The sequence below is a fragment of the Ovis aries genome, chromosome 4, assembly GCF_016772045.2.
Source record: "Ovis aries strain OAR_USU_Benz2616 breed Rambouillet chromosome 4, ARS-UI_Ramb_v3.0, whole genome shotgun sequence".
NCBI lineage: Eukaryota > Metazoa > Chordata > Mammalia > Artiodactyla > Bovidae > Ovis > Ovis aries.
Window position 1 is genome coordinate 39081394 of NC_056057.1, and position 21689 is coordinate 39103082.

Sequence of the window (21689 nt, forward strand, 5' to 3'; positions counted from 1 at the left end):
CTTCCCATCCCAAGTCTGGCAATTGCAGATATCCAGTAACCTTGATTCCCTTTCCTCACAGAGGTGCATTTGGCAATTTCTCTATTTCCTCAGCAAAAACTTACTATCATTAAAGACTTTTATTTTATGGAATAGTAGAAAAAAATTCTCAAATCTCATAGTAACTGTTTGTCTTTCCTAGTCTATGGAGTATATAATGGTGCTACTCTAGGGATTTTAGATTCCTGTTCTTTATAACCATTTTAAATTTATTCCTTTTGGGCATTGAGTCTATTCTTGACTGACTAGTTGAAAACTGCCTACCTTTCTAACACTCTGATCCTCATGCCCTTTGTGATTTTTCTCCATATCACATATTGTCAAAAGTACAGTGTCTTTTCCTTTATTGTGTCATTTATTGTCTTTGCTTCCCTAACCAGAATTTATGGGTGGAGATTTTTGTTTTACATGATCACATTTTTATGTTTAGTATGTACCCAGAAAAATGCCTGGCTCACAGTAGGTTGTCTATAACAATAAATTAATATGATGAATTAATGAATGAACAGGCCATTTCTTTCCATCAAACTGCTTTTAATTTAGATGAATTCACCAATTCCTTCTCCCACTTAAAACAACACCAAAAAAAAAAAAAAAAAAGAAAAGAAAGAAAGAAACAAAGCAAAACAAATAAATGAGATTTGATTCATCCTTTCACTATACCTTTTATGGAGTTGGGTTTTTCCTTCTGCTTTCTCCTTCTACGTTTTTCTTCTTTTGATAAAAAGATGACAGTATACTTTCTAAAATATATTTCAATCCAGCATTTGTGTGTGTGTGTAGGGGGGATTATCTCTAGCTTCACATCTATGAACTTTTCATAAACCAGAGCACCAAAATCTGTTCCTCATGCCCTTTTTCTTTCACACAGCTCAGTTCAGTTGCTCAGTTGTGTCTGACATTCTATGACCCCATGGACTGCAGCACACCAGGCTTCCCTGTTCATCACTAACTTCCGAAGCTTGCTCAGACACATATCCTTCGGTGATGCCATCCAACCATCTCATCCTCTGTCATCCCCTTCTCCTCCTGCCTTCAGTCTTTCCCAGCATCAGGGTCTTTTCAAATGAGTCAGTTCTTACCATCAGGTGGCCAAAGTATTGGAGTTTTGGCTTCAGCATCATTCCTTCCAATGAATATTCAGGACTGATTTCCTTAGGATGGACTAGTTGGATCTCCTTGCTGTTCAAGGGAATCTCAAGAGTCTTTTTCTAACACCACAGTTCAAAAGCATCAATTCTTTGGGACTCAGCTTTCTTTGTAATCCAACTCTCACATCCATACATGACTACTGGAAAAACCATAGCTTTGGCTAGATGGACCTTTGTTAGCAAAGTAATGTCTCTGCTTTTTAATACACTGTCTAGGTTGGTCATAGCTTTTCTTCCAAAGAGTAAGCATCTTTTAATTTCATGGCTGCAGTCACCATCTGCAGTGATTTTGGAGACCAAGAAAATAGTCTGTCACTGTTTCCATTGTTTCCCCATCAATTTGCCATAAAGTGATGGGACTGGATGCCATGATCTTAGTTTTCTGACTGTTCAGTTTCAAGCCAGCTTTTCCACTCTCTTTTACTTTCATCAAGAGGCTCTTTAGTTCTTCTTCTGCCATAAGGGTTATTGAAAGGGTTATTTCAACCATCTCATCCTCTGTCATCCCCTTCTCCTCCTGCCTTCAATCTTTCTCAGCATCAGGGTCTTTTCAAATGAGTCAGTTCTTCCCATCAGGTGGTCAAAGTATTGGAGTTTCGGCTTCAGCATCAGTCCTTCCAATGAATATTCAGGACTGATTTCCTTAGGATGGACTGGGGAATGGACATTAAGAATGAGGTTATTGATTTCTCCCAGCACTCTTGATTCCAGTTTGTGCTTCATCCACCCCAGGATTTTGCATAATGTACTCTGCTTTCCTTGTGGCTCATCTGGTAAGGAATCCGCCTGCAATGCAGAAGACCTGGGTTCAGTCCATGGGTTGGGAAGATTCTCTGCAGAAGAGAAAGGCTACTCACTCCAGTATTCTGGCTCGGAGAATTCCATGGACTGTGTAGTCCATGGGATCACGAAGAACTGGACATAACTGAGCAACTTTCCCTTTCACTTTCAAGCAGGGTGACAGTATACAGCCTTGACTACTGCTTTCCCTATTTGGAACCAGTCTGTTGTTCCTTGTTCAGTTTTAACTGTTGCTTCTTGACCTGTATACACATTTCTCAGGAGGCAGGTAAGATAGTCTGGTATTCCCATCTCTAAGGATTTTCTACAGTTTGTTGTGATCTACACAGTCAATGGTTTTGGCTTAGTTCTTTTACATAGTGAGACTTTTTATATCATGACCCCAAATAGTCAAGAATATCAAAAAAGAAAATGTAGAATGTTCTCTGCAAAATCAGGAGAGAAAGTAACAGCCATTGAAAGAACTAGCAGTGTACACTCAAAGAATTTGTTCAGAGCTAGATATATCCTTTACAATTTATCTGTCTTAAAAAAAGATTTTTCTATCAAAAAAGAAATACATTTCAGAAATAGCACATGTTTTATCAATAGTGATACATGCAACTTTTTGCACTAAAATAAGCTACATTTGAAATGTTTCACCTCTATCGGGTCTTAAAAATACATAAACTGCCAAGTGTTATAGCTGATTTTTCCTACCCTTAGACTTGTTGAACAATTTTGGAACTTTTTTGGTAATAGACAATTCCTTATTAAAATATTTTTGTTCCAGAGTTTAAGCCAGGATCCTATTGCAAAGCAGATGGTATTCATGAGCTGATTTTTACAAGAATATGTTTTGCTTCACTGATTGCTGTTTTGATAGCTATTTTTAAGATTTTTGGAACCCTTTAATGTCTATTTCAGAGAGTAATTTCCATAACCTAAATTGAGAAATTTTATTTCTGTCAATTTTATTTCTGTCAGAATGTACATATTTAAGAAATAGTGACTGTGATGGCCAAATGTGATTTGAAGAATAATATTTTTTAGGGGTTGTTTTTCATTATTCTCTTTGGAAAGCAATATAAATCAGTCTATTAAAACTGAGTTTGATGAAATAAGCTATTTTATAAAGGTACTATTTACATACATGAGAGAAAAAGTACTCATTTATTAAAGACAGGCTTTCTAAATAGTAGTTCAGTTGAGTTCAGTCACTCAGTTGTGTCTGACTCTTTGTGACCCCATGGACTGCAACACCCCAGGCTTCCTTCCAGGTTTCCCTGTCCATCACCAACTCCCAGACAGAGCTTACACAAACTCATGTCCATTGAGTCTGTAATGCCATCCAACCATCTCATCCTCTCTCTTCCCCTTCTCCTCCCACCTGCAATCTTTTCCTGCATCAGGGTATTTTCAAGTGAGTCAGTTCTTCACATCAGGAGGCCAAACTTTGGAGCTTCAGCATCAGTCCTTCCAGTGAATATTCAGGACTGATTTCCTTTAGGATGGACTGGTTGGATTTCCTTGCAGTCCAAGGGACTCTCAAGAGTCTTCTCCAACACCATAGGTCAAAAGCATCAATTTTTTGATGCTCAGCTTTCTTTATAGTCCAACACTCCCATCCATACATGACTACTGGAAAAGCCACAGCTTTGACCAGATGGACCTTTGTTGGCAAAGTAGTGTGTCTGTTTTTTAATATACTGTCTAATTTGGTCATAGCTCTTCTTCCAAGGAGCAAGCGTCTTTTAATTTCATTACTGCAGTCACCATCTGCAGTGATTTTGGAGCCCAAGAAAATAAAATCGGTCACTGTTTCCATTGTTTCCCCATTATTTGCCATGAAGTGATGGGAGCAGATGCCATGATCTTAGTTTTCTGAATGTTCAGTTTCAAGCCAACTTTTCCACTCTCCACTTTCACTTTCATCAAGAGGCTCTTTAATTCTTCTTTACTTTCAGCCATAAGGGTAATGTCATCTGCATATCTGAGGTTATTGATATTTCTTCCAGTAATCTTGATTCCAGCTTGTGCTTCATCCAGTCCAGCATTTCTCATGATGTAATCTGCATGTAAATTAAATAAGCAGGGTGACAATATATAGCCTTGATGTACTCCGTTTCCTATTTTGAACCAGTCTGTTGTTCCATGTCCAGTTCTAATTGTTGCTTTTTGACCTGCATACAGATTTCTCAGGAGGCAGGTAAGGTGGTCTGGTATTTCCATCTCTCTAAGAGTTTTCCACAGTTTGTTGTGATCTACACAGTCAAAAGCTTTGGCATAGTCAATAAAGCAGAAGTAGATGTTTTTCTGGAACTGTCTCACTTTTTCAGTGATCCAACAAATGTTGGCAATTTGATCCCTGGTTCCTCTGCCTTTCTAAAGCCAGCTTGAACATCTGGAAGCTCATGGTTTACGTATTGATGAAGCCTGTCTTGGAGAATTTTGAGCATTACTTTGCCAGCGTGTGAGATGAGTGCAGTGTGTGGTAGTTTCATTCTTTGGCATTGCCTGTCTTTGGGATTGGAATGAACACTGACCTCCAGTCCTGTGATCACTGCTAAGTTTTCCAAACTTGTTGGCATATTGAGTGCAGCAGTTTCACGGCATCATCTTTTAGGATTTGAACTAGCTCAACTGGAATTCTATCACCTCCACTAGCTTTGTAGTGATGCTTCCTAAGGCTCACTTGACTTCACATTCCAGGATGTCTGGCTCTAGGTGAGTGATGACACCATCGTGATTATATGCGTCATGAAGGTCTTTTTTGTATAGTTTTTCTGTGTATTCTTCCCACCTCTTCTTACTATCTTCTGCTTCTATTTGGACCATACCATTTCTGCCTATCTTTCCATGAAATGTTCCCTTGGTATCTGTCTTTTTCTTGAAGAAATTTTTAATCGTTCCCATTCTATTGTTTCCCTCTCTTTTTTTACATTAATCACTGAGGAAGGATTGCTTATCTCTCTTTGCTATTCTTTGGAACTCTGCATTCAGATGGGTATTTCGTTCCTTTTTCCTTTGCCTTTCATTTCTCTTCTTTTCACGGCTATTTGTAAGGCCTCTTCAGACAACCATTTTGCATTGCTTTTTCTTGGGGAAGGTCTTGATCACTGCCTCCTGTCAATGTCATGAACCTCCATCCATAGTTCATCAGGCACTCTGTCTATAAGATCTAGTCCCTTAAATCTATTTCTCACTTCCTCTGTATAATCGTAAGGGATTTGATTTAGGTCATACCTGAATGGTCCAATGGTTTTCCTTACTTTCTTCAATTTAAGTCTAAATTTAGCAATAAGGAGTTCATGATCTGAGCCTCAGTCAGCTCCTGGTCTTGTTTTTGCTGACTGTATAGAGCTTCTCCATCTTTGGCTGCAAAGAATATAATCAGTCTGATTTGGGCATTGATCATATGGTGTTTTCCATGTGTAGAGTCTTCTCTTGTGTTGTTAGAAAAGGGTGTTTGCTATGACAAGTGCGTTCTATTGGCAAAACTGAATAGCCTTTGCCCTGCTTCATTCCGCATTCCAAGGCCAAATTTGCCTGTTATTCAGGTATTTCTTGACTTCCTACTTTTGCGTTCCAGTCTCCTATAATGAAAAGGACATCTTTTTTGGGTGTTAGTTCTAGAAGGTCTTGTAGGTCTTCATAGAACCATTCAACATCAGCTTCTTCAGCATTACTGGTCAGGGCATAGACTTGGATTACTGTGATATTGCATGGCTTGCCTTGGAAACAGGCAGAGATCATTTTGTCATTTTTGAGACTGCATCAAAGTACTGCATTTCAGACTCTTGTTAACTGTGATGGCTACTGCATTTCTTCTAAGGGATTCTTGCCCGCAGAAGTAGATATAATGGTTATCTGAGTTACATTCTAAATAGTAGAAGCATCATTTTTTCTATAGCTCTTACCACTTCATTGCTTGTATACTTTTCTTGTCATAGTTCTTCTCTATAATTAAAATCTTGAATTATTGTTATGTTATTATGTTATATTATTATAAAACAAGAAATAATATTAAAGTATTTTTCAAAAAATAACAGTAAGATAGTACCTTACAGTAATTAATTATTAGGGTTTGGTAAAAATCAAAATGACTTCATAGATGTAGACAAATATCTGTGAAAAACAGAAATTTTTTAAATTGATCTCATCAATTTGGTGTTTAGTAGTTAACGTTCGCTATTTCACTCTGGTTAGTATATTAGGATTAACTTCAAAACAAATCTTTTCAGACTGAAAAAATCATATTATTTGTGTTATAGTTTCTTAACATCTACATTTCAAAATATGTAAATAAGCATAATTATAAGGTACATATATATGTTCTTAATGTTCAGTAGAAGACCTTGGCTGAAAGTTAGCCCTAAATATTAGGATATATTGGTTTAATACAGGGAAGTTCTGAATTAAGAGAGCATTGATTATTACCGACCCAGTTTAAGAACACAGAGCATCATTTAATTAGCTTCCTAAGTATTTTATCATAATATTCTTGATTCAGTAGACTACTTATTTTGAGTAATTGTGCAGTTTATAACTGACTACATAAAGCTACATGCATATTCTCAAAAATATATCTCCTCCCAGTGAACAGGTATGCACTTTTATATATTTGTTTATGTTTTTTAAAATTACTACTTATTTAGGATGCTTTAATCTGCCACATGTGCTGTTACTGAAATAAAAAACAAGCAACTAAAGTGTCATATAAAAATTTGGAAAAGTTTTGAGATATAATGTAATAGTGACATCAAAATGTATTGTAATAGTGGCTTGACCTTTTCTTAGCATTATATTCAACATAAATACATGTTCGTAATAGAAATATATGCCTACATGTATGCATAAACTAGTTAATACTTTTATACTGTTGTATAACTAATAAAATATTTTCACATGCAGTTGCCTGGCACAAATCCAAGCCATTTATTTCTTTAGATTTTATGTTTATTTTATTGCATATTTTAAAAATGATAAATCTGAAGTTAGGTCAGTATTCTTTGAACCTGCCCATATCCACCCAACATTAATTTTATTTGTAGCAAATGTATTTTCTTCTATTTAACAGGGTTTCTTTTTGATCCTCTATCTTGAATGGTGCATAAGTTTGAATTAATAAAGCACCAGAACAAGCAGAGCGAGGTAAATTGAGACTTAAATGAACTGTTTAGTTAACTGAGGTAGCTTAGTCTAAAGCTATAAACAATAAAAGGAATTTTTATGTATTTTATTCTCTCCTTAAGAACAGTTTGCTGGAGATTCAAATTAAAACAGTCAAGAAAAGTGATACTTGAACACAATGTAAGAAACCCTAGAGCTAACTTATAGAACTGCTGTCTCTATTTTTTTGGTTGAAAAAATGTTATGAGATGGCAAATAAAATCTTAACTTCATAAAGAACAGTAAGTAACCCTTATGAGGGAGTAAGTAGTCAGTCACAGGAGAAGAGTTGAAGCTAAAAGAGATTATACTCATCATTCTCCTCTTCCCTCAAGTGAAAGAAAAATATATAGACTAAGTCACTCTTAATAAGTTGGACTGAATTTTAATTTCTAATTTTGTAAGTGGTGTATTTTGACGTGACAGGGACAAGGCAAGTCCCCACTGTTTTTGTTTTTTGTTTTTATAAAACTCAGCGCTAACCACATAGCTCAGTCTCCAGGCATAGAGGCTGCTTTTAAATCTGCTAAATCACTTCAGTCGGGTCCGACTCTGTGCGACCCCAGAGACGGCAGCCCACCAGGCTCCCCCGTCTCAGGGATTCTCCAGGCAAGAACACTGGAGTGGGTTGCCATTTCCTTTTCCAGTGCATGAAAGTGAAAGGTGAAAGTGAAGTCGCTCAGTCGTTTCCAACTCTTAGCGACCCCATGGACTGCAGCCTACCAGGCTCCTCTGTCCATAGGATTTTCCAGGCAAGAGTACTGGAGTGGGGTGCCATTGCCTTCTCCTTACTTTTAAACGGTTAGTCATTAATTTACTTTTTAGAAGGTCGAACTAAAATCAAGATTTAAAGTACTTACTAGTACTAATTGTAGAGTTTCATGATAATTCATAAAAGACCCACATCGCAACATTAATTTTCCTTTTGACATAAATGTGCATTAATTCATTCAGTGTGAAGTGGGAATTAAAATGATAGAAATGTTTGTAATAAAATAATATTGAATTTAGAAACAGTTTATTTGCTTTCAACCAGTTCTCCCATTTATGGCGTGAGCTGATGCCTGTAAATGCTCACTTAAATGCACATCAGTAACCTCAGGTTTTCTTAATAATCCATTTGGAAAATCATCTAATCGCCATCAAAGTATGCCTCTATTCTCATATAACTTAATTTATAGAATTGAAAAGTTAACCTCTTAAAATTATAACATTTAGTAAAAATATTGTATTTATGAAAGTCCATCCATGAGATTTATCATCTTAGATGACTGTATGTTTCTTGACACTTACTTAATTCAATTGCCATCCTTTATCAGTTAGTTCTTAATAGAATTTTCTAAAGAACCAAACACTTCTCCAGTTTGTACAGAAGGACCATGGTCCTACTTTCCAAGGAAATTTTGTTAATTTAATTTAATTTGAAGGAAGCTGTTTATGTGACACAGCTTTATGAAGAAGATCTGTTTTTATTTACTGCGAGTATGTTTAGATAAAAGCAACTCTGAACTGTTTTAATATCATGTTCCAAGGTTTTCTAGGCCAATCAATGGCAGAGGAATAAAAACCAATAATAGTGATTTCTGTGATTCTGTGGTTAGGTATTTCAAGAGTCTAAACATAAAATATCTTTATTATCTCAATATAATTTAGTAAAGACTGTGCCACTATTAAAAGGATCATTATATTCCTCATGGCTTTAGATAAGTAGTTATTGAATCATTGCTCAAATTGCTAGTGATCTGAAGCTCTGAAAAACATATAATAGTAATCAATCTTCATTTTAATACTCCATGTACAGAATGTAGTATAATTAGAGATTTACATTTTAAAGCATTTGAAATACAGTTAATTTTGTTATGATGAGAGGTTGCCAATGAGATATTCAAATGAGGAGGTATTTTATAGAAGTGTTGGAATCACTCCAGTCCCTCTTTGTGGATCAGCAATTTGTTCTCAAAATGAAATAAGTCTTGGGCAGACAATATTATAATATTTAGCATGCAGAATGAAGGGAGGAAGAGATGTGTCTTACTTTTTAATATATATTTATTAATATGTTTTAGGATAAGTTTCCATGTTAATTCTTGGAAATTTGTATTAACTTGATTATTCTGCTTCAGATTGCTCGCATAAACTATTAACACATTTTCTGGTAAAGGGATGTAGTCATTATCTCTTGGTAGCATATTAGAACTGTAAATGATTTTGCCCTTGAAGAAGGAATCAATGTTAGATAGTTTTTCTTAGCATTCCATATCCTAGTCCAGCAGCACATTCAGAAGTTAAATTGTATAGAAATGAGAAAATAGGAGGTATCTGTATTTATTTTCCAGTGATTTGATCAGATTTTAATTCTTATGCTATCATATTTTCATAACCTTTAGGTTAAGCAAATACTGTTAAATTACTTCTTTGTTTCTCTTTATGCTCACTGGTTACCACACCTTCTTTCTGCTTAGCTAAGAACATATAGGCAAAATATGTTTTGCTGCCCTAATAAATTTTTGAAGTAGTACCTACAAGAAGAAGAGATTTTTAAGCCTAGTAATGACTGGATGTTGAGAGATTAAAAGGAAAGAAAAAAAAGGAGGTCATTAGTATCTTTAAGCATTTTCTTTTCTCCTAGGAAAGTGATCAAGAAAATACAATTTTGAATGAAGCAAAAAACTAGCTTAGAAATATATCTGTAGCACACAGCTGTGTGTTTTTCCAATGAAAATGTAAAATTTAGAAATGACAAAGATAGATAATTGGGAGGGATAGAGGGTAGAAGTGGGGAGGGAAAAAAACTTGCACATACATATGTCTAAAAACTGATCACCTTAAAAACTGCTAAGAGGGCTTTCTAGAATACCTTATATAGATTTTAGGAGAAAAGAAATTAATCTGTTTGGGACATTCCAGAAAATAGAAACAATACGTGTTGCCCAGACTGACATCTCTAATGCTTCGTCCAGTGAGGTAGAAACTAGTTTTCTGCTTGGCTGCCCAGCCCAAGAGCAATGACTTTCAGCAAGAAAACAAGACAAACTGGGACAAGAGGTGCATTAAGGCAAAGCAGAAGATGTCTCATGATATATTGAGTGCCACTTTTACAGTATTAACTGGAGAACATTTTTGGCTCTACTACTAGACTTTAAGAAATAACTTGTGTGTGACTTTTAAATATATTCATTTACTTTGTTTTTATTTCCTGACTGTTAAGTTCTTGTGATTTAGTTTCTTGCTTTTTTGATGCTACTAGAATATTACAACAATTAAGGAAGAAGTACTTTTTAGAAACAATTTCAAGTATATTCGCAAATGGTAAATTCTCTCCCATGACCATAGAGAGTCAAGACTGTTTATTGTTAAAGGTGTCTATATTTTTTTCAATCATTCAGTGATATATTCATAGCAATGATGATACTGCTTATTTAGCGTTTAGTGTTTAATTCATAGAAATAGTAAATTGTTCCACACTACTTTAGTTGAAGAAATTTGATGGCTTTGTTTGTATGTGCCAGGCATTGTGCTATATTGCAATGACTAGTGGATTTTAGATGTTTTATCAGTGTTTAAAGTATTTTTCCAGAATGGTATCATTTAAAATTTAATTTTCACAGGTCACTCCATGTTATTTTTAATTTTTCTTGTATATCTTAAAGCAGTAGAAACAACTGAGCCCTTGCACTCAACATTTAGAATCTATTTTAGCTCTATGTAGGGGTGTGGAGAAGGCAATGGCACCCCACTCCAGTACTCTTGCCTGAGAAATCTCATGGATGGAGGAGCCTGGTGGGCTGCAGTCCATGGGGTCGCTAAGATTCTGACACGACTGAGCGACTTCACTTTCACTTTTCACTTTCATGCACTGGAGAAGGAAATGGCAACCCACTCCAGTGTTCTTGCCTGGAGAATCCCAGGGACGGGGGAGCCTGGTGGGCTGCCATCTCTGGGGTCGCACAGAGTCGGACACGACTGAAGCGACTTAGCAGCAGCAGCAGCAGCAGCAGCAGTAGGGTTGGGGGTAGAATGTTAAAAATGACTCTATTTGGGGAATACATTATTAATGATACAATGCATTGGATAGAATGCTGAATATTTTATATTCAGCTGCTATTTTGTCTCCAAACTGGAAACTATAGATAGTGGGGTAGAGAGACCCCTTAACGGTGAATTAATGCTCTCATTGACATTTCAGAGAGTGAAACTCTCCTTATAAGAGCTATCTTGTTTGAAGGGACAAATATCCTAGATATTACATCTACCTTCCTAATACTTAAAAAGCATAGACATTTATAGAAAGATATTTATACACAGTGAAAAGGAATGACCAGGTACAGAGCAGAAGTAAAAATATCAGAGAACTTATAATATGTATAAGTAGTATTCTTCTTTCAAAGACAAAGACTTCTCTCGTAATCAAGTAAATACAGGCCCTGGGTGAGAATTCCAATAAGGCAATACCAATGCCTCTGAGAGCAATTTCTGTCAGTTTCTGTGAATTTCTCTCACATTTCTGTGCGGTATGTTATACTGCACAGTTGAAGGAAAGTCTTACTCATAATCTCAGTCAGTACAGTAAACAATAAACAGGCACTTAGTTTTTTGCACTCAGCTATCAGATATGTGTTTCTGGTTTCTGTTGTTACTGTTTTGATTCTTGTTTTCTTATATTATTTTCAAGATAGAAAGGATCTCTCAGTTTTAAAGTTAAGGTTAGTTATCCAGTTGATTTCCCTTAGTGATTCAGGTAATTAATTTCTCAAACTAGATAACTGTTGTTTCCTCTAAAGTTTGTAATCTTTTTTTAATTACACTATTGATCTTCTCTTGAACTCAGAATAGCAAGCAACTTTTAACAAAGATCTAGCATTTACATACTTTTTCATTTAGACTAGGAATTCTGTGTCCTCTGATTTTTCCTTAGTTATCACACCTGTGGAAAATTTCCCAAGATTTTTATGGGGCTAAGCTAAAAAAATTAATGTTCTGCACTGAAAGAGATATTCTCATTAATAGTTGTAAGCATCTATTTTTTTCTCCATGTTCTCTAATAAAACTGTATTTTTTAAATCTTGGTTGAATATCTTCTGAGTATTTATTCATGTTAATCCAAAAGGTGTGAATCATCCTATGTAATAAAGGGATTGATTTTTGGATCATAAGTGATAGCAAGGCAAAATCTAATATGTTCCTCTCCTTATTAATTTCCATAGATTGTTACCATAGCCTAGAATACCTCTTTTTCTTTCACCCTTTATCCAAGGAGTGCTCTTTTTCAAGTTGTCATCCAAGTTTCTCCTTTTTCCATTCAGACAAAGACACTAAAACGTACAAATACCAGCTTCTCTGTAAGCTAAATAACCATAGATTAGGGATCGCGTTCTGAAGATACCATCTTGTATGTCCTGTGACATCTATGATTTCTCAACCAGTGGCTGTTTTGCCTCTGTCTTCCCCTAGAGATATTTGACATTGTATAGTGGCATTTTTGATTGACAGGACTGGGATAGAATGTGCTGAGTGGGTAGAGGCCAGAACAGTTCACAAAACAGTCCTCCCACTCCCAACACAGAATCATCTGGAAAGAAATGCCAGTAGTGCCAAGGTTAAGAAAGATTAATTACTTACATTGATGCTGGACCATGAGCAGTCATAATCTGCATGCAGATCCCTAACAAATTGCATGACCATTTTTATTGTTACATCCAAAAGTTGGCACCTATGTCAAAGGATAATGTAAAATGCTTTGCTGAAGTCCTGTGAGATTGTATCTCCTGTTTCTATGTTGTCTATGTGGACCGCCACATTATGATTGGGCTGTTATAATTTTCTCTTTAGCAGAGCTATGGTGCTTGCCAGCCAGGACACTGCATTGCAGGTCATCAACAGTGATTGCACATTTAGAGTTTGATGGTTTGTCCTGGTAGTTAACATATTAGAGTTAATTTGAACAGTATGTAATAACCAGGGTTGCCTTTTCCACCTGTAAGAAAAAAGGAAATAGATGAGTGGAGACTTTAATATAGATAAAATTTTAAGGGCTTTATATATTTTATATATATATACACATATAAAATATATATTATATATAGCATTTATATTATATATTACCTATGAATTATATTCTCTCTCTCTATATATATATATATATATATATATATATATATATATATATATATATGTATGTATACACACTGGTGTGTGGGCTTCCCTGGTGGCTCAGATGGTAAAGAATTTGCCTGCAATGCAGAAGACATGGGATTGATCCCTGGGTTGGGAAGATCCCCAGGAGAAGGGAATGGCTACATTCCAGTATTCTTGCCTGGGGAATTCCATGGACAGTAGAGCCTGGCAGGCTACAGTCCATGGGGTCATAAAGAGTCACAGCTGAGTGACTTTCAACTTAAATGTGTGTGTATATATAAATATATATATATATATATATATATATATTTGTTTTTTGCTTTTCCAATTTTTCTCCTTCTGTTTGCATTCAGCCATCTCACAGAAACTAATGCATCACCAGGCTGAAGTGCATTTCATCTATCATATAAGGTGCATGGTATCAATGGGCTCCTCCAAGAAGTGTTGTTTAAAATATCTTCAGACAGCAGAACTTATGCTGGAGTTTGCTTGCTTCCTATCGCTATTGCAATTGAAATTAACTTTTCTTTAAGTCTTTTTCAACCTCCATTCTATTCTTAGGACCTCCTTTCCTTTCCCTTGGTCTATTATTTGTGCAAGCATTTTTAAATATCTGTTTTTAGTACAATTATTTTTCAGATTAAGGGCACCAGATCTGTTTGAAAACTTTGACCAGGCTAGTCATCAAGGAAAGAAAATCTTATTAAACAATAAGATTTTTCTATATTGTTATTATTGTCTCTAATCATGACCTCCAACTGCATCATCATTAATCATGATAAGCTTCCTTTGATACATCTCTCTATCTTTTCTAAGCAATACATTGTTTCATTTCTCTACTTTAGAGTTCTCTACTCTTATTTGGGGCTTCCCCGGTGGCCCTAGTGGTAAAGAATCCCCCTGCCAGTGCAGGAGAAGCAAGAGACATAGGTCTATCCCTGGGTTAGGAAGATCCTCTAGAATAGGAAATGGCAACCTGTTCCCGTATTCCTGCCTGAAAAATTCCATGAACAGAGAAGGATGGCAGGCTACAGTCCATGGGGTCACAAAGAGTTGGACACACTGAGCTTGCACTCTTATTTTACATTATATTGATTAGAATTAGTCATTTTAGAAGTTATTATCTAGAAAGGCTGTTCTTTTTAAATTATAAGTTGGCACATCACTTTCAATTCTCTATTTTCTGGAATAATAACTAATTTAGGCTCTTCACTTGTTTTGAGTGATTTAGTGAAAGTCACTCTGTCATGTCCGACTCTGTGACCCCACGAGCTGTAGCCTGCCAGGCTCCTCTGTGCACAGAATTCTCCAAGCCAAAATACTGGAGTGGGTAGCTGCTCTCTTCTCCTGAGGATCTTCCCAACCCAGGGATCAAACCCTGGTCTCCCACATTGCAGATGGATTCTTTACCATCTGAGCTACCAGGGAAGCCCAATTTACTCCTTAGACAAACTGATAATGTATCAGTTATCTGTGTATTATTATCTGAACAATAATCCTCTCAACATATAGGAAAACTGAGTCCCAGGGAGTTTAAGCAACTTGATAAAGTTCTCACAGCTGGTAACTCCAGGGCCAGGATTGAAACAGTCTAGCCTGAGAGACTAAGCTTACAATCACATTATATTTCCTGTCATTTGGGAGGAATATAGCTAAAATCTTGACATGTCTCCAACTTTGTTATCAAGAAGTGGAGAACAACAAAGTTATTTTGTCTTGTGGGGACTGAGTGCTTAGCTGAGCTAGCTCATTAAGTATTAGATTGGCCAAAAAGCTTGTTTGGGTTTTTCCATAAGATGGTGTGAAAAATTCAAACGAACTTTTTGGCCAACCCAATGTCTAGCTACTACCAACCAACTTTGTCACTTTTTTCTATGACTCATGTCCCTAGGCCACAAAATATTGATAAATAGAAGTCATGTATCATTAAATATTTGCAACTCTGAAGGAAAATTAGAAATCCCTAATACCTAGAATGTTTCTTTAACCTTGGATTTTATTTTGAAAATAACCAAAGACAGCTTGACTAAGCTCACTCTGTCAAGTGAGAACTATAAACTGTTAAACATAAATTAAGATAAATTATATACATATATGAGCAATCAACATTAAGAACTAATATCAGTTTCTAGGTTAGTTCATTATAAATGTTACTCTTAACGTAGTTGTCTTTTTTTCAGTTCCTCATACTTTTATCTTTCTGGTAATTTCATGTATACTCTTATCCCACATAGTGAATTCTGGGAAATTCATTTCTTGATTCAGAGTTTTAAAAGTAATTGAACAGGTTCTTGTTTTATCTTTTCATTTATTTATTCTTTCATTTAATGTTTGTGTGTATATATATATATGTGCCCATTTAATGGGTGCCTTCAGTATTTTTAAAAATTAATTTTCAAAGTGTGTGTGTTCACCTTAGAAATTTCTTTCGTTCTCTCTGTTTGTTCCATTGCATTGTTACCTTCTCTGTTCTGTGTGCTTTCTCTCTGCCAGGATCCATTTTTGTGTTACGTTAGTTAGTGGCTGAACTGAACTTGGTGGGAAATCCTTACTTTGAAATGTCTTCATCTTTGCTATGCTATTACAGTTTCAGAGTAACACAGTGAAACTTTCTTTTTCAAACCATTTCACAAGCGCAGTCATGTAGTACAGATAAACATTTTAAACTTGAAAATTCTTATTGAGATACCACATCTACTAAATGCAACTCAAGGAAAAGAAATGGTCATTAATTTCAGTCTCCTGTTGAACTCCATGATATTCAAAGAACCAGAAAGGTTATTGTGGGAAAACTTTTTTTAAAAATAGAAAACATATATATGTTAGTATTGGGGGAAATTATTAAATAATTATTCATTTATTTACTATCATGCTCAGCAAACTCATTTTTTTTGCAAAGAAACAGTTTTTTAATATTTAGAATGTGAATTTATCAAACATCCATAGTTTTCTGTGGAAATGAGAGGATTTTGCAAGGAAATGATATGTAATAGATGCTACAGTATGTCCAGAATTGCACGTGGCTCAGTGGTAAGGAATCTGCCTGCCAATGCACTCGATCCCTAGGTCGGGATGATCCCCTGGAGAAGGAAATGGCAATCCACTCCAGTTTTTTTGCAGAAAGAAACCCATGGACAAGGGAGCCTGGTGGGCTATAGTCCATGGGGGTCGCAAAAGAGTTGGCCATGACTTAGCAACTAAAGAACAACTACCATATGTACCAAACATCTTGCACAGAGGTCTCATTTCCTGTTCATAACAGCTCTATGACTTGATCGTAGTAAGTAAAATTAAAAGAAATAAGGATGAGAGAGAATAAATAACATACCGAACAGCTGCTTTGGAGGTTCCATTGCCCCATATTCCTTAAGATCACTGTGAGAAATAAGCTACAGTTTCAAAAACCATACTTGAAAGACTTATGATTTTAGTAATTGTGAATTTCATTCAAATATTTTAAATTTCAGAAATACATTTAAACCTTAATTGACCTTTATGATATTGCTTCTGAATATTGCTTCTGTTAAACAATGAGGGTAGAGAAGTGGAGAAGAAAAAAAAATGACAACGGAGAACAGATTTTAAAACACTTAAGGAAATAAATTTGGAAATTGTAAAAAGACAGTCGAAGTGTAGGTCTTGAATGAATATATATGTTTTTTGGTTTATAATACTTGGTGATTGGGTGAAAGGGAAGAATTAAGATGTTTGGCTTATTAGTACAAAAAAAGGAAAAAAAAAAGAAGAATTTTGTAAAGGATATGCAACTAGAAGGCAGAAAACCTGAGATCTAGTTGGGGGAATATGCTACTAAATGCTTGGGTAGCTTTGAGTGTATCAGTTTATTTTAATTATACTCAAAATGATCTCATGTCTTCCGATATTCTGAAATTAAATGATTCTCAAGACCACAGTGATTCTTAGTATGCAAGTTATGACAGATTAACCAAATAAAATGGAAAATAGCTGACAGTTTACCTATATGCTTTCTCTGATATTTTTTAAAGATTTCAGCGTGTTTTTTTAATAATTTTATTTATTTATTGGCTATGCTGGATCTCTTTGCTGCTCAGGCTTTTCTCTGGTTGTAGTGTGCACTCTCCTCATGTAGGCAGTTTCTCTTATTGTAGAGCACGGGCTCTAGGGCACAGGCGCTCAGTAGTTGAGGTCCCGGGTTCAGAACACAGGCTCAGTAGTTGTAGTGCATGGCTTAGCTGCTCTTCCCAGACCAGGGATTGAACCTGTGTCTCCTTCATTGGCCGGGACATTCTTTACCATTGAGCCTCCCAGAAAACCCTCAATGAATTTTTGTACTGTTTGTGGTCATTTCCTTTTGCTTCATGTGATATTTACTAAAGCATATTAATAAGAAGCTAAAATCACCAAAGAATAGCAACATTGAAAAAAAAATAGATGCACATTGTTACAAAAATATTGAAAGAGTAAATAGGAAATTATTCAGGTAACTCTTTTGGGGGGCGGGGGAGATAGTAGAGAATGAGAGGATTTCATTTCAAAACATTTCATGATTGGTTTAGGACTGACAGACACTTCAGGGGATGAAAGAGGAATGGTGAGACGGAAGCAAACAATTCTCTTGACAATGAGTATCTTCAACTAATCTAACTTAAATTTTAGATAGTTAACACAAATACTCTGGGCATACCTTCAGTAAGTAATAATATGTGTATTAAATATGATGAAAAATTAGTTTTTAGAGTTCTTCCAAAAGTCTAACTAAAATATAAGCCTGCCTAGCAATGCACTTTGTGCCTGATTTCAAAAATCATTTCTAATGTTATGTAAGTTGTAATAATATGTAACAGTTTACTAAGGGGAAAATTATTTCTCAGTTAACTGTTTGTGACTGATACTTGAAATTATAGGTACAATTTTATTATGTGCTCAAAGCTAAACCATATATGAAATCATCTTTATTTAAATGTAAATTATGGGTTTTTTGACCTTTAACTTTTTCCTTGATAGTAAAGTATTGTATTTTATTTACTTAATTTTAGGCAAAAGGTTCTCAAACCACAGCAACCTCTGGCACTCAGAAAAAAGTGAAGAGAACTTTGCCAAACCCACCACCTGAAGAGACCTCCACAGGAACCCAGTCAGCCTTTAGCGCAATGGGCACAGTCTCCAGGAGAAGGATCTGCCGAACCAATACGATGGCCCGAGCCAAGATTCTCCAGGATATAGACAGAGAGCTTGATCTTGTGGAGAGGGAATCTGCCAAGCTTAGGAAGAAACAAGCAGAACTTGATGAGGAAGAAAAGGAGATTGATGCTAAGTTACGGTACCTAGAAATGGGGATTAACAGGAGGAAAGAGGCCTTATTAAAGGAGAGAGAAAAGAGAGAGAGAGCCTATCTCCAGGGAGTAGCTGAGGATCGTGATTACATGTCCGACAGTGAGGTCAGCAGCGCCAGACCAACCCGAATTGAAAGTCAGCACGGCATCGAGCGACCAAGAACTGCTCCCCAAACTGAATTCAACCAGTTTATTCCACCACAAACCCAAACAGAATCTCAGCTAGTCCCTCCTACGAGTCCTTATACCCAGTACCAATACTCTTCCCCTGCTCTTCCTACTCAAGCACCCACCCCATACACCCAGCAATCCCACTTCCAGCAACAGACTCTGTACCATCAGGAAGTTTCACCTTATCAGACTCAGCCAACCTTCCAAGCTGTGGCAACAATGTCTTTCACACCTCAGGCTCAACCTACACCAACCCCACAACCTTCTTATCAGTTACCATCACAGATGATGGTGATACAACAAAAGCCACGGCAAACTGCATTATATATGGAGCCCAAGATAACTTCAAACTATGAGGTGATTCGCAACCAACCCCTGATGATAGCACCTGTTTCCACTGATAATACATATGCTGTTTCCCATCTCGGTAGTAAGTACAACAGCTTAGATTTGAGAATAGGATTGGAGGAAAGAAGTAGCATGGCAAGCAGTCCAATATCAAGCATATCTGCAGATTCTTTCTATGCAGATATTGACCATCATACTTCACGAAATTATGTCTTAATTGATGACATTGGTGAGATTACCAAAGGAACAGCGGCTCTAAGCACTGCATTTAGCCTTCATGAAAAAGATCTGTCAAAAACAGATCGTCTTCTCCGAACCACTGAGACACGTAGGTCTCAAGAAGTGACAGATTTCCTAGCACCTCTGCAGACTTCGTCCAGATTGCATAGTTACGTGAAAGCAGAGGAGGACCCAATGGAGGATCCTTATGAGTTAAAGCTTCTGAAACAACAGATTAAACAAGAATTCCGTAGAGGAGCCGAGAGCTTAGATCACCTTGCTGGTCTTTCCCATTATTACCACGCCGACACTAGTTACAGACATTTTCCAAAATCTGAGAAGTACAGCATTAGTAGACTCACACTTGAAAAACAAGCAGCAAAACAACTACCAGCTGCTATACTTTATCAAAAGCAGTCAAAGCATAAGAAATCACTAATTGACCCTAAAATGTCAAAATTCTCACCTATTCAAGAAAGTAGAGACCTTGAACCTGATTATTCGAGCTATATGACTTCAAGCACTTCATCTATTGGTGGCATTTCTTCCAGGGCAAGGCTTCTTCAAGATGATATTACTTTTGGCCTCAGAAAAAATATTACAGACCAACAAAAATTTATGGGATCATCTCTGGGCACCTTAGGAAATACCATACGATCAGCTCTGCAGGATGAAGCAGATAAGCCATACAGCAGTGGCAGCAGGTCCAGACCTTCTTCCAGACCTTCCTCTGTCTACGGGCTAGATTTATCAATTAAAAGAGATTCTTCCAGCTCTTCTCTAAGACTGAAAGCTCAAGACGCTGAAGCTCTAGATGTTTCCTTTGGTCATGCATCACCTTCTGGGAGATCTAAGCCTACTAGCTTGCCTATTAGCCAAAGTAGAGGAAGAATACCAATTGTGGCCCAGAATTCTGAAGAGGAAAGTCCACTCAGTCCTGTTGGACAGCCAATGGGAATGGCCAGGGCTGCTGCTGGACCCCTGCCACCGATATCTGCAGACACCAGGGACCAGTTTGGATCGAGTCACTCTTTGCCTGAAGTTCAGCAACACATGAGAGAAGAATCACGGACTCGAGGCTATGACCGTGACATAGCATTCATCATGGATGACTTCCAGCATGCCATGTCAGACAGTGAAGGTAAATTGGGCCTCACACTACCTTGCTACTCTCAAAACTCAAACTCTTACTTTTCTGCATGTTTAATTTTCCTTCTCCAAGAATGTATTCTGTTTTTCTTGGTGTGTCTTTTGCATGTTTACTTCAGTTTTATTTCTTATAAATGGAAATTCTATCTTGTGTATAGATTTCGTAGCATGCTCTTTATTTCTTTTTAGTTTATCCTTTTATCGTTGTTTCTTGATTGTTTGATTTGTGTGGTGTCTACTTTTCCAAAACCATTATCAAATAATTGTGTCAATAAAATATGGTCATCCTTTAAATCTATAGTTGGAAAGTTTTTTGTTGTATGTTTCTTTTGTTTTCAAAAGTTATTTTTAAAGTGATTAGTTTCTTTCAGTTTGTGCAATGATTAAGGTTTTGAGCCATTGACTATTCCACTAGACTTTGTAGTAGAAAATTATTTATCATTTGTGAGATCAGTGTTTGTTAATTCAGAGAATGTTCTCTTCTTGAGAACGTTCAGGTGAGTCCCTAATGTTAGCGTAATGTACAGTTTTATAATCTACTTAAATAAAAGGCTTGTATTTTAATTTCTCTTTCATTGTGAATGCCATAGTTGACAAGCATTGTACATTGTACATTTTGTATTACATACTAAAACCTTAGTACCTAATATGATATTGACAGTAAACAACAGTATTATCCATACGCTGGTCAATATGTATGAAGCACTGTTTAGATCTTAAAACTTGAGCTTTGTACACTGCTTTTGTGAATTTAGGTATCTGAGCTGAAGCTTTCCTTGTGTGTTCAGTTAGCCTTTTCCATGGGTTTCTTTTTTGCATTATTTCTTTTCTTTTTCTTTTTTTGCACTAAATAGTTTTACTAGTTTTTCATATAGAACAAGTGATATATCGCAAGTACATACTTAACTAAAAACTTTATGGTGATTTTTATTAAATCATATAGAACCAAAAGGATTTTAGAAAATGACCTGGCCAAGTCTAAATTAGAGGACAAGACTGAAGAAGTACAGAAATGTGGCATTTTTCCCATGCCAAGAGGACTTATTACTCTTGGTTCTTTTTTTTTTCCTTCTCCATCTATGGTTTACATTTGAATATGTGTGGCTTGACTCCTAAAAATAAAATATTTCTCATCCAATAAAAATGTATTACTTCATGAATTTGGAGATGGAAAAGCTCTAAGCTAACATCTCTTCTTTTAAATCTAACA

The 21689-nt window shown here is 36.1% G+C and overlaps 1 protein-coding gene across 9 annotated transcripts in view; it reads left to right on the forward strand.

Moving 5' to 3' along the window:
- The window catches only part of PCLO (piccolo presynaptic cytomatrix protein), a 377965-nt gene that overhangs the window by 210894 nt on the left and 145382 nt on the right, over positions 1-21689 (forward strand). For all 9 annotated transcript variants that reach the window (XM_060414989.1, XM_060414990.1, XM_060414992.1 and 6 more), the window contains exon 7: positions 18296-20471. In XM_060414989.1, the coding sequence (XP_060270972.1) occupies positions 18296-20471 (2176 nt within the window). The remainder of the gene's footprint in view (positions 1-18295; positions 20472-21689) is intronic.